Here is a 14,500-nt window from a genome sequence, read left to right as displayed (position 1 = left end):
TGTTTAGCTGTTCTATTTCTTCTTTATTTAGCTTTGGGTGGTTGTAGAGTTGTAGAAATTTGTCCATTTCTGTTAAATTGTCCAATTTGTTTGCACAATTAAGATGACCATTTCAACAAAATTATTTTTTCTGATTCACAAACAGTAGCTATTCTTATATTTTTGTACATTGATTTTGTCTTGCACTTCACTCAAATGATTTGTTTCAGTTAGTTTTTTAGTGGTCCTTAGTCTTTGTATATTATCATGTCATCTGCAAATATGATTAAAATTTTACTTCTTTCCCATATTGAATTCCTTTTCTCTCTCTCTTGCCTAATTGATATATTAATATTTTCAATACCATGTTAAATGTTAATGGTGAAAATGGACACCCTGGCCTTATACCAGACCCTTTTGGAAAAGTTTTCAGGTTTGCACCATCTAGAATGAGGTTAGCTGTAGGTTTGTTATGTCAAGCTTATTATGCTGAAGTATGTTCCATCTATCCCAGTTTTTTTTTAAGGTTTTTTTTTTTTTAACCATAGATGGATGTTGTCGAATCTTATCAAGTACTTTCTCAGCATCTAGTGATATGATGATATGACTTTAAGCTTTCCTGTTGTTGATGCTGTGAATTATGTTGATTGAGTTTCAGATGCTGAACAATCTTGGTGTCAGCGAAAATTCCCATTTGGTTGTAATGTATGATATTTTTTTACTCCATTCTTTAGATTTGTTTTTCTCACATTGCATTGAATATTTCTTCATCTTTATTCATCAGGGAAATTGATTTTTATTTTTCCATTTTTTTGTGGTATTTCTGTTTGCTATTGGTGTCAGAGTAGCACTGTCTTCATAAAATATGTTAGGAAATTTTTTCTTCTGTCTCTTTTTTTGGGGACAGTTTCAGGATAGCTATTTGAAGCCTTGGTAGAACTCATTATTGAAAACAGTTCTGGACATTTGATTTTTGGGGGATTTTTTTATTGCTTTTACAATCCTTACTTATATTTATTCTGATCAGCTTTTCTACTTCTTTATGATTCAGTCACAATTAATTTAATTTTTAAGGAATTATACCAACTTTTCTAGGTTATTAACTTACTAGTCTACTTATAGCATAGCAATGTCTTATGACCTTTTGATTTTCTGAGATGTCTGTTGTAATTTCTCTTTTGCTTCTGATTTTTTTATTTGAGTTTTGTCCTTAGAGGTTTGTCTTTTGTTTTGTTTTGTTTTGAAAACCCTAGAACAGGACCTGCAAGCAGACTGTTTATGTAGAACAACTCATCTTAAGTTCATGCTTAGTACACTTTCTATTTATTTACATTTAATTTAAAAAATAAAATAAACTTAATTTAATGAATAAAGATGAATTTATTATTAATAAATTATTTAATGAAAATAATAATTTTAACTGAGGTAACACTGGGGTATCTCCATCACGTATTCCCACCACCACCAGCTCCCCATACTCCAACACCACAGACCATTAAGCCTCCTGCCCTCTCTGTTCTTGCCCCGGCCCTAAATCCACCCTCCTTGCACAGTCCGGAATCAGACGCTCACAAAACTCAACGAAATAATTTTAGACAATGGCAGATGAGGGCCTGTGCTCAGGTTTTACCGGGGAACCCCAAATTCTCAAAGAGCCAACCAGACAGTATTTTGCTTCTGTATGCCAAATACCTGAGAGACCTGGGATTGTAAAGCATCCTGGGAAGAAGTGCACAGGCGATAGAGCAAGAAAGAGAAAAAGACCCTTGGGACGGACATTATAGTTCTTGAGGATGCCACAATTGTCTAAATTCTCACTTCTTCCACTCTGTGGCTTTGGGCTCTGTGCAGCGCGTGCCGACCGAGAACTAACAACCCGGGCGTCTCGTGAGGGTGGACTGGCGGGCGAGCCCACAGAGGTCGTTGCTGCCCGCTGTGGGCCGCAAAGGCCCCTTTTTTCTGCACAAATGTCGGTTTTTAAAATAGCAGAGCAGGTTTCAGGATGGTTTACAGGCTTCTCTCTTAAAGGGAGCCTGGGACGCTCAGAACCAACTTTCTTACATTAAAGCCAGCTGCACCAAGGCAAAACCACCCAGTAACGGACATCCGACAGCCTCAGCAGGTACATTAACTACTGGGCGGGGAGGAGGTTCTTCATTGAATTGTGAGAGTTTTCGTTAAATTCTTTAGCAAAAGTACTCTTTTCTCCCAAAATTCCCTCCAAGTGACTGCTTCATTGGCAATTTTGCTTCTTTGATGCAGGATCTAAGGCAAATTATAGCTTTCTGTTCCACCCACGCCCTCAGTTTTGTATACTGGATCACTGCAGGCCTTTTGAAATAAATAACAACTTAATCCTTGAAGGAAGACCACAAAAACACTTACTGTTGGTGGGAACTGATAAACTTGGGTAAATTTATGGTAATATAAAACCCTTAGAATTATTCAAAGGGTTAAATGAAGTAAATGGTAAAATCTCTAAGTACTTTGCATTTAAATGCTAATGTTCTCTGGATGCAACTTTTCTTTCTGCCTTTGTATGACTATCATGGATCCATCTGTCAGGTCTTTCTAGCTTCTGGTGAGTGTCCTATGCTTTGGTTACTGGTTTCTTGAAGGAACCCACCTTTCTGCCTTCTTGACTTCTACCATAGAGAAACTTTTCCTGTACCTGTCTAAAATGCACTGACCTATTTGTGCACTAAAACCAATTTCTTCTTGCTTGCTCAAGGATAGCATGTCACCAATTTCCTTTTCTGAGTTTTTGCTTTCCACTGCATCATTTCCACCAGAGTATGCATTCATTTCCTAGGAATGCTGTAATAAAGCACCACAAACCTGGTAGTTTGAAAACAACAGAGATTTACTTTCTCAGAGTATTGCAGGATGCACATCTGAAATCAAAGATTGGAGGAGAATTTGCTCCATGCTTCTAGATTCTGGTGGGTTCTGGCTATGCTAGGAGTCCCCTGACAGACACATGGCTTCAGTTTCTACCTATGTCTTCACATGGTGATTTCATCTATGTATGTCTGTGTCTGCATTTAGTTGTAGTAAGGACACCAGGCACTAGATAAGGCCTCCCCTAATTCAGTTTGAACTGATCTTAATTTTATTACGTCTACAAAGCCCTTATTTCCAAATAAGGACTTTATAATTTCTAGATTAGGATTTGAATATTTGTGGGGGAAGAGGACCAATTTAGCAAACAAGAGCATACAAACATGTTCTATTTCTTACCAAGCAATATGCCTTTTCACCACATTTTCTCCCTCTAATAATGCATTATTACTTTTGACATTTTGGTAGCATATTTCTCTAGCATATATTCATTGCCTCTATTTCGGACAATTCTATTCAAAAGTTACTTCAACTGTGTATCCATCCCCATCATTTCACTGAAATTGTTGCTGTCCTTCAGATAACAAATGACCCATCTCTATGTCACTAAATCAAGTGGTTAAATCTTAGTTCCATATTCCCCATCCAGATTTTTACACAGTTCATCAATCAGTTATCAATTTCTTCAACAAATGGGATTGGAAAAGATATACAGCCATGTGCAAAAGAAAGATACTAGACCACTGTCTTACTTGAAACACAAAAAGTTAACTCAAAATAGATTAAAGCCTTGGATGAAGAATAAAACATAGGCAAAACACTGAAAGACTTCAGTTATATCTTTCAGGATCTGAAAGACAACATGGACAGAAAATCAAAAATAAACAAATATGATTACATCAAATGAACAGTGAAACAGTGAAATACAACTCAAGAATGAGAAAAAACATAATAAAATGCACAGCAAATAAATGATCACTTCTCTGGTGAAGACAGAGATGGCCAATAGGTATCTGAAAAAATGCTCATCATCACTTATCATCACAAAAATGCAAATCAGGACCACAATAAGGTACTGCCTTATAGCCACGAGAAAGGCAGAAAAGACAAGGATTATTGAGGACAGAGAGATAAAAGAATCTTAATGTACTTTTGGTGGGAATCTAGACCTGTCCAGTCCATACAGAAAACACTATGGTGGTTATTCAAAATAAATATTTATTTAAAACATTCAAAACCCATTAATTCAATGGGATAACTGCACTCCTATATACATTATAGCACTACTTAAAATCATCAAGCTCTGGAAGCAATCAGAGACCAGTAACAGATAAGCAGATTAAGATGTAGTACACACACACACACACACACACACAGAATACAACTCAGCAACAAAAAATGGTAAGCCCTTGCCTTATGAGGCACCATGGAAAGAAATGGAAGAGTTTTGCTTAATGAAATATCAGAAGGAAAAGACAAATATTTGATGATTTCACTTTGTATATTTGTTCTAAATATACAGAAACAAAAACAAAGGAATATGCAAAACTGCACTAAAATAAACCTTAGCAATATGATTGCTAATTGAGATTACTGGAGGGGGATGTTGGAGTAAAGGAGTTAAGGACCCAATGAACTATTGTGGAAGATAGTGTGGTTTAAGGTGGTGGGTTTTTAGGTGTGTTATAACATACATCTGAAGAGGTATCAACCTATACTCCCAAATCACATAGTTTCTAAAACTTTACTTAAGTTTACTTAAATCTTTACTTAAGTTTATTTAAGTGTACCTTAAAAGAACACAATTTTTTTTATTACAAAAGTTTATTTTTACATCATTTTGTACATTTTTTTCCCATCTCGATTGTAGTCCCTGCGGGTTTCTCATCACCAAATCACCCATGTGCCATCACCATAATCCCGTGCATTTCCCTCTCCCCACCCCGTTTTTGATCCCATTCCCCACTCCACCCCCACAAAATGTCTCTGGTATATGGTTGTTCATTATTTTTGTTATTTTCTCGCCTGGTCCATTATACTCCTGCTATGAGTGAAACCATCCGGTATTTTTCTTTCTCTTTCTGGCTTATCTCACTAAGCATGATCTTTTCCAGTTCCATCCAAGTTGCTGCAAAAGACATGTGTTTCTCTTTTTTGGTTGCTGAGTAATATTCCATTGTATATATGTACCACATCTTTTTTATCCAGTCATCTACTTTTGGGCATTTGGGCTGCTTCCATGTTTTTCCAATTGTAAATAAAGCAGCAATAAACATGGGGGTACAGGTATCAATCAGTGTTTTTTGTAAAAGAACACAATTTTTAAACATGCCTATAATCAAACTCCTAAAATACTGGGTAAGCCTCTCAAAACTGCTTCTCTAAAAACTGAATCATGTTTCTTATACTGTCAACCAATGTATGCCTACATTTTCCCATTTTTTTGAATTGCTAATAATTTTTCCAAATCTGATATTAACTTTTAATATTTTGCATTGCTGATTTTGTATGTTTCATTTCATTTATGCTCAAGCATATGTAATAAATGCTGGTAATCTTTGCTCCATTTTTCTATGTTGTTCCGTATTTTGTTACTTCTATGGAATAATGATAAATAAAAGGCTATATTGAGGAAAAGTTAAAGAATAACTTCTAAGTATATTTTCTCATTAATGTCATTGATTTCTTCCTTTCTATCTGCCCCTATCTTAATTATCCATACATAAATCAGCCTCCAGTTACCACTAGAATTTTCTGAAAGGTTATTTTTTGTTGTTGTTAGAAAAATTTCCTTATCTGGATTCAGGATTGATATTGGAATTCATCATCTTTAAGTCAACTGATAATGCTGTCATCATTTTAAATCTGAAGTCTTAATGTTTTATTCACAGGGAGGAATAAAATTTTCATCCATAATTTGGAATAAGAGTAAATAATAAAATGAAACCTGTCAAACATTTGTTGGCCTCTAGTAATAAACTGGCAGGTGTTCCAGAATTAACTTATAAAAGAAGAGTTCTTAATTCACCATTGCCACCTAAAAAAAGTGAAAAGCATACTACAAAATTAGCACATGATAAGACCACTGAACCAATGGTCTTAAGATCTCCACCCACAGGAGAATCCATCATAAGGTATGCTTTGCCCATTCCATCAAGTAAGACAAAGGAGCTAATAGCAGAGGATGAATCAATCAGGAAAATTACCAAACGTCTGAAAATGGTAAGATACACATCGGTCCCTGTATTGTGAGTCCCTATGGCTACCTCTGGGTTTAATACTTTCTTAGGAGGACATAATGGATGCTGGATATTGTCATATTTATGGCTAGTATTTGTTAAAATGAAAGAATAACAGCCAAAATCAACAAAAGGCACAGGGAGGATACCAGGTCCAAGATTCCCATGTTTTTACCCTTTTGGAATCACAGAGGACATGCTTAAGTTCTTCCAATAATAATTGTGAGAACACATGTGAATTATCTGCCAGAAAACCTCATTAGAGACTCAATGTTTGGATTTTACTGAGAGTTAGTCCACTTAGGTACTGAGCTTGACATTTACCAAAATATAGACTTTCTGAAGGAAAGCATGTGCTCAGCATAAATCACACTTTTCACTTTTATCTGCTACTATCATTGAATGACGGGAAACTTTCTGAAATTTCAGCTCAGAGATATCAGTCCAAGGCCAATCTTGTTAGCTCCTCTTGCCCTTTTGTGACTTTGCCTCTTAGTGTTTGGGGGAAAAACTATCCTTTGTTTCAGTTTCTTTTTGCACAATGATCCAAAATTGAATTGTAACTGTACCAATGTGAGAACAACAAGGAATGGCATGAATACAAAAAGATTGTAATTTGTCAAACTTTCAAAAGTAAACGTTTGTGCAAAGTCTATTTCTTTTAAAATGTACTTTTTTGGACTCCATCTCTATTCCCCCTTCTTCAAGGGGGAAATCAGATTTTGAGGAATAGTTAGGTGGTAAGAGGAGTTTGTCCTTCAACTACTCACTGATAGGTCATCTCCTTTTAAAAAACCTGTCAACACAGAAGTGGGAGCCATAGGCCTCTCTTTATTGCTAGGGGAAAGGGTCAAGAACTGTTGTTCATCTCGTCACGATAGGAAATGGAGTATGAGCTAAAACATTTATATTTATGGCACTATAACTTTACGCTATGAAAGTACTTAATTTGACTTGATTTTTTCATAGGTTGCTTCTAATTTGGAAAAAACCTATGGATTTTACATTCAAAATGGAGAACAACCAGCTGCAAAGGCCGGAAGTGAAGAACTAACTTTGTCTGTAAGTACATGTTACACTAATGTGGATATACTGAACAAGGCTGTTTTTTTTTTTTGAGGTTATATTTTTTCTTAATGAAACAAATCCATGAATAAGATCCTTTTTGGGAACTTGCAAATTGTGTACTGGTTTGTATCCTCTGTCAGCACTTAAGTTTAAGGCATATTTTTTAGGACTTTGCTATCAGTCCCATGTCAGATGATGGTATGCAAATATTTTCATCCACTTAGTAGGGAGTCTTTTTGTTTTGCTGTGCAGAAACTTTTTAGTTTGATGTAGCCCCAGATTTCAGGACTTAGTTCCAAGTCTTTCATCCATTTAGAATACATTTTTGCATATGGTATGGTATAGGGGTATATTGAATCTGTATATTGCTTTGGATGACTGGCCATTTAAACAATGTTAACTCTCCCATTCCATGAACAGGGAATATTTTTCCATTTATTTGTGTCTATTATTTCTTTTAACACGAATGTGGCATACAGGTCCTTCCACATCTTTTGCTATGTCTATTCTTAGGATTTTTATTTCTTATTGTGATTGTAAATGGAATTGTTTTCTTAATTTCATGTTCTTCCAGCTCATTGTTTGCATATAGGAATGCAACTAATTTTTGTCAATTGACTTTATAACTTGTCACGCTGCTATATTTTCAGTTAGTTTCCTAGTGGGCTTTTTAGGATTTTCTATTTTTTTTTAATATGATGATATTAGACCATTCTTAATGGTTATATAGGTTTGGAACTTTCATACCTTTTTTTTGTTGTTGTTGCGACAGTATGGGTAAATTCATGTGGGGTGGATTTGGTGGAAAAAATGATTGGGGAGTGATTTCCTTTAGGAGTTCTTCTTTATCCTAATACATTTGTCAATTGAAATGTCTCTCAAAGACTCAACTGATTTTTGTTGATTTTCTAAAAATTTTCAAAAAGATTTATTTATTTATACATACAGAACTGGGGTACAGTTCAGAGGTGCGGGGGGTGAGAGGATTCACCAAAGACAATGTGGGGAGCAGAACAGGCAGACGGACTGAAATACACTGCTGAGGGGAACAACAGGCGGATCAGGCCGCGCCATGTGGTCAGCTACTGGGCCAGGGATTGAACTCGTGGCTGCCATAGCTTCATAGTGCTGTGCTTTAACCTGTTGCACCACCAAGGAGGGCCCAATTTTCTAAATTTTGTTGGTCAATAATGACCTATTTTTTGGTTGCACATTCTGGTCATATGCTTTTTTTCCCCCCACCATGCCTCCTTCAGATATGGATATGGTTTTACTTCTTACTCATCTATAAGTGTTGTTCTGTGGAATTTAAATGATCAAGTTTCTTTGTGTCTTGTCTCCTTTTCAGTATTCTCAAGGAAAGCCTTGTTTTATTTTATATATTTTTTTCTTTCTTGGAAGTTAATACTGGAGTTAAGGCCTCATTTATCTTTCTGCCTGTGAAACATTTCTGCCTTCTCTTTTAAGGGTCGTTAAGAAAGATTGCACAACAATTTCTTTTAAAGGCACATTTATTCAGTGTCATGATCAGACCATTACATTAAACAATCAACAGCACAGGTGCAAAAAAAAAAAAAAAAAAAAAAACCAACCTAGTGTTTTATACATCCCACAGAACAAAAACTAAAATAACCTGTTATACAATTAGTCAGAAGTATAGTCTTTGAGTTTTTTGCTCATATACATGAGTACTGTATAAAACATGTCTTTTTTGTAGCAGTTAGAGCTTGCCACAATGTTTGGCTGCCACCACAAATCTGTTGTAACATGCAGCTTCCCTGTCTTCTTTTACTCTCCCTTTCTGCTGAGTTTTGTTTCCTGGTAGCTAATTAAAACCTTCTGCCGCTGGAGCCTCCCTGGTGGTGCAACGTGTTAAGGTGCAGCCACTGAAGCACAAGTTTCATCCCGTCAGGGAGCTGACCCACATGGCACAGCAGACCTCTTCTGTCTCACCCACTGCTTCCCTCAGCAGTGTATTTCAGTAGATCTGCCTGTTCTGTTCCCTGCTCTGTCTCTGGTGAATCCTCTCACCCCCAGAACCTTAAAGCTTTTTAAAAAAGCTTCTTCTGCCGCTCCTGGTGCTGCTCGTGTGCTCATTCGGTGCAGCCCTGGTACCTCTTTTGTGAAGCGGCAGCTGAGGAGACTCCGGCACTCGCTATGGCCGACGAAAAGCCCAAGGAAGTAGTCAAGACTGAGAACAACGATCATATTAATATGAAGGTGGCGTGTCAGGATGGTTCTGTGGTGCAGTTTAAGATTAAGAGGCACACACCACTTAGTAAACTAATGAAAGCCTATTGCCAACGACAGGGTTTGTCAATGAGGCAGATCAGATTCCGATTTGACGGGCAACCAATCAATGAAACAGACACACCTGCACAGTTGGAAACGGAGGATGAAGACATAATTGATGTATTCCAGCAGCAGACAGGAGGTGTTTACTAAAAAGGGAACCTGCTACTTTACTCCAGAATTCTGTTCCTCCAGACCAAGAAGACATTCTCAATTAGAAAACCGCAATTTGGTCCACCACAGTATAGTTTCTCTATTCTTTCATTTTCCCCTTCTCCGTTCCTTTATTGTACATAAAGTAACTGGTGTATGTGCACAAGCATATTGCATTTTTGTTTTTAATTAAATGGCCAATGGTATGTTTTGATTGACATCAAATGGAGATGGGTTGGGGAAAAACATTGGTTCTGTGAAAATACCCCCTTTCTCCACTAGTGGCATGCTCATTCAGCTCTTATCTTTATATCCCAGTAAGTTATTTTGCTCTCAATGTTTAACAAAAAAAGGAACAACATAAAAATTCTTGCATACCTTGTTCGATTGGAGAATTTTAATGTTTTTCATTTATCATTATAAAACCAAGGACAATTTTATAACTTTTTTGTATGTAGCTGTTACATGTAGGGCAATCTGTCTTTACGTAGGGATAAATTACTCTAAAAGAAATGAATACTAGATAGTTTTTCCTGAAAGTCAAGCATCTTGCTGTTTAAATAAACTTCTTGTTTAAAAACAAACAAACAAACAAAAAAACACCAAATACCTTCTGCCGCTGCCATACCTATTGCTGCTGCTGGAATCACCAGTGCCACCTTGGTTTCATGGTTTTGCAAAAACAATGGCTTCTAGTCCAGAGGAGCCAAAGCTTCTGCCTACAAAATATCCTCTTTTCTGGGAAACCCGTGGGGATTACAATTAAGATGGAAAACAAAAGTACAAAATGATGTAAAAATAAACTTTTGTAATAAAAAAATATCCTCTTTTCATAGTCCAAAAATTGTAGATTGATATTTATAATTGCCAAAATCATTGTACTTGCCATCATCTCCAAAATTTTCTTCCACTACCACCACCAAAACTACCTCTACATACTCTGTTGTTGTAACTGCCAATTGCACTATAGCCACTGCCCTGGTTTCCACAGTCTGCCTACCACTGCCATAATCTTTGCTTACTCCAGACCACCACCTCCATAACCACTGTCATTAACAAATCCTTTAAGGGCATCCCCACTGCCACTGTACCTACCACCACCACGACTGCATGGAGCCACTGAAGGTTCCTCTATTACCAAAGTTGTTATGCCACCAAAACCATCTCAAGGACACCCACCCAATTTCCAGAACTATTTGACCTCTGTTTGGATGAAGCCCTGGCCATCTCTTGCTGAGTTTGGGCTTTCCTTACTTCACATCTGTGATCATTCACAGTATGGTACTTCTAAATGACAGTCTTGATTACAGGACCATGGTCATCTAAGGTTGCAAAAGCAAAGTCTCTCTTCTTGTGACTCTGTCAATCAGTCATGATTTCAATCACTTCAATTTTCCCATACTCCTCAATAATCTCTTAGGTGATGTTCTTTTATGCCTTCTTTAATATTACCAACAAAAATCTTTTTCACAGTTAATTGGGCACTGAGTGTTTGAGAATCTGCTTTTAACATGGTCCTCTTTTGTTCCAAAACACTCGTACATTTGTGTGATCTTGAATTCATAACTGCATCCACCTCCAAAGTAACACATCCAAAGACTCTGCATCACGTGGTGTTTGGAGCCCTCATTACCGCAAAATCTGTGAGCATTTCCCATTTCATATTCTCATCAGTTGTATCAAAGCTTAAACCTCAAACAAAGAGCTTCTGCAGCTGTTTTAGCTCCTTGGGAAATTCTTAGATATGATGGCAGTAGAGGGGGTGACTTTTATGAAGTTTACTCAGTGGCACCCGTGGGTGGAAATGAATCACTTTTTGTCCTTGTTCTGTTTGAGATTCATGGCTATTCTTATTGGTAAAGGAGTCTATGAAATTTATACATTATTTTAATTATGTGCAATGTTCCCCCTCAATAAAACTGATACCATCTCACACCAGTGAAAATGGCAACAACAAACTGGCAAGGATGTGGAAAGAAAGGAACTCTCCTACACTGCTGGTGGGAATGCAAACTGGTACAATCATTATGGAAAAGATATGTGGATTTTTCTCAAACTGCAAAAAAATGGAGCTTCCATATGACCCAGCAATTCTACTCCTAGGTATCTACCCAAAGGACACAAAAACATTGACTCAAAAGGACACCTACACCCCCCATGTTTATTGCTTCTCTCTTTACAACAGGGAAGATGTGGAATTAACCCAAATACCCAAAAATAGATGAGATGTGGTACATATACACAATGGAATATTACTCAACAATCAGAAAGATAAACTCATGCCTTTTGCAGCAACATGGATGGAGCTGGAAGGGATCATGCTTAGTGAAATAAGCCAGGAAGAAAAAAAACTACCAGATGGCTTCACACATAGCAGGAGCGTAAGGGACCAGGAAAAAAAAAAAAGCAATTGGAATAAAGAAAAAATGAAAAACAATGAACAACTATAAACCAGAGACAATTTAAGGGGGTGGACAAGGAGACAGCATCAAAACTGGGGTGGGGTGGAGGAAGAGTGCAAGGGAATATGGTGATGGCACATGTGTGCATTGGTGGTGGGAAGTCCATGGGGGTTACAACCGAGATGAAAAAATACACAAAATGAAGAATGATATATATATATATGATATTCTATTTGCTTTACAAATAGACCACGATCGTCATTCTTTTTAATGATTTCAAGTCATATAACAGATCTTTCCCAACAATCTGCTGTTTCTATTTATTGGGTTTTTCTCCTTTAATGATCTTGTTTCCTATCCTGCCTCAGCCACCAACTGACAAGATGACTTCATTTCGTCCTTGTCATTACCAATAACTTTTCCATAATTTGAATTTTAATCCCTCTGATCTCTGACAACTAAACTCCAGTGTTGCCCACTCATGGAGTCCTGACTCCACTGCTCCTTTGGCTTCACTGGGAACTATCATCCATTGATCCCAGAGTCTTCTATAGTCCTAGGTCCTCTTTGTGCCCATTCTTACCTAGCTTCAATTCCATTTTCCATTATTATTGCTCTTTGTATGTGTTCATTAGTCTCTTGTCCTATTCCTTGTCTTTCTTTTACTGACCTCATTTTGTTAAATTGCAACTCTGATCAAATTGATCTCCATTTCCTCTCAATTAGTGGTATCTGACTGTGGCTGATGGAAATCCCAGTTTATTAATGGTTTCAGTTTATGGTTGTTGTTAGTACTTTAGTTCCCTTATTTCCCCACTCACCTGAATGATTATTTCAGTTATTTCCACTCTCCCCTCTGTGATTATTGGTCTTTCCTATGATAAGAAAGTGTATGAGTCTATAAATATGTTTAAATGCAATGTGGAGGAAATCTTTCTTTATAGGAGAATTTGCTAATATAGTCTTTGGAGAAGTTTCTTGTCTTAGAATATACTGTAACAATCCAAAATGTTTTTTATCATTGGCCATTTCTCAGAATTAGGAATTCAGTCATTGTGACATTTTAATTTGTAACTATTTTTTTCCTCAAAGTTTTTCTATTGCCCATAAACAAGAGCAAAATAATGTAACTCATGGCAAGAATACTTATAATCAGAAGTCATTTTCTTATAAATAATATACAGTAGTTACCTTCCTTTGGGCTTCTTGTAAATTTCAGAAGTTTAAGTTTAGGATCTTGATTTTTCTGTGTAGGGGAGAATGGGAGGAAAGACATTGTTGAGTCATAGCATAAATGGATAACTTCCCAGGAAGTATCTAATCTTTCTGGGAGAATTTGCTAATATAGTCTTTGGAGAATGGCTTCTTGTCTTAGTGTTTAAAGGTACATAGCATCTTAAAAGTAGTTAAATATATGAAAATTCAAATGGATATGGATTTTGAAGTAAAAGTAATTTTCTTTTTCCTATCCTTTTGAAAGGTTGGGGATGACCTGAATTCAAGCTTGGTATCTACTTCACAATTTGCAGTTGATTTAGATGAAACATTAAAGGAAGAAAAAAAGGTATGTATTTTGTGTAAATTGCCAATTTTACCTATTAAAAAAGAATAATATTAATAACAGCAAACATTACTACATTAATGGCTAATTAATATTTCCATAAATAAGTTATTAACTTATTAGTAAATATTTAAAGATTTATTGGTTGCTTGAACTTGAATGTGATCATTTTATTGGCAATGTTAGTCTAGATGCAGTATCTTAAGAAGTTACAAAGGTTTTTGAAGAATTTATTTTTTGTTCTTAACAGGTATTTAGAACTATGAATTTTTCTTTAATTACATTGTTGACTGAGCCATTACTATATCCATATGTAGTAATGTTTTATTGTTTTTCCTAAGTGAATTTATATTACAAAATTTCAAAGCTATAATGAAAAATTTAAATTAAGGCATGCAAAAGAAGAAATGAAAATCACCAGAATCCTATTTCTCCAGGAGATGGTAAATTGACATGTTAACTATTGTTTACATGTTTTTATTTAACTTCCTGCTTTTTCATAGCTATACATATTATATATATATCCTATTTGGTAATTCTCATTCTTATTTTTGAGTTTTGACAGTTAACATGTATTGTGTTTTTCTAATTAAAAAATATTGTGGTACATTTTAAAGTAAAAAAGTACATTGGACAGCAAATTGTCTGTGATCCCTAATATATTAGCACCATTAAAATTTAAGAATATATTTTATAAGAATATATTTTATAGTGCTTGACATATATACAGACATATATACCTATACAGTCACACAATTATATGTACATTTGCATTTACATTTTCTCAATTATTTCTATTGTATAAAATATACATTCTACAAACTTAGTACCTTAACTAGTTTTAAGTGTACAGTTCAGAGTATTTTCATATTGTTGTGCAACTGTCACAGCAATCATCTCATACTCTTTTCGTCGTGTAAAAAACTAAACTGTGTATGCATTAAATAAGACTTCTCTATGACCTC

At 35.9% G+C, this 14,500-nt stretch overlaps 1 protein-coding gene and 2 pseudogenes across 2 annotated transcripts in view; 2 read left to right on the top strand and 1 right to left on the bottom strand.

Annotated features, from left to right (window-relative positions):
- The first annotated feature begins 5,760 nt into the window (after nt 1-5,760).
- Nucleotides 5,761-14,500, top strand: part of CCDC7 (coiled-coil domain containing 7) — a 29,831-nt gene continuing 21,091 nt past the window's right edge. The window contains exons 1-3 of the mRNA XM_012731257.1: nt 5,761-6,042; nt 7,029-7,121; nt 13,455-13,538. Of these exons, the coding sequence (XP_012586711.1) occupies nt 5,761-6,042; nt 7,029-7,121; nt 13,455-13,538 (459 nt within the window). The remainder of the gene's footprint in view (nt 6,043-7,028; nt 7,122-13,454; nt 13,539-14,500) is intronic.
- Nucleotides 9,194-9,924, top strand: LOC101627879 (annotated as a pseudogene). Its single transcript, XR_001145930.1, has one exon. The product of XR_001145930.1 is annotated as a small ubiquitin-related modifier 2 pseudogene (transcript).
- On the bottom strand, nt 10,719-13,250 carry LOC105854227 (annotated as a pseudogene).

Source organism: Condylura cristata, unplaced genomic scaffold (genome assembly GCF_000260355.1).
Source record: "Condylura cristata isolate star-nosed mole 26May11 unplaced genomic scaffold, ConCri1.0 scaffold00030, whole genome shotgun sequence".
Lineage (NCBI taxonomy): Eukaryota > Metazoa > Chordata > Mammalia > Eulipotyphla > Talpidae > Condylura > Condylura cristata.
The sequence above is the reverse complement of the archived record's forward strand: the minus strand, read 5'-3'. Positions and strand labels throughout refer to the sequence as shown.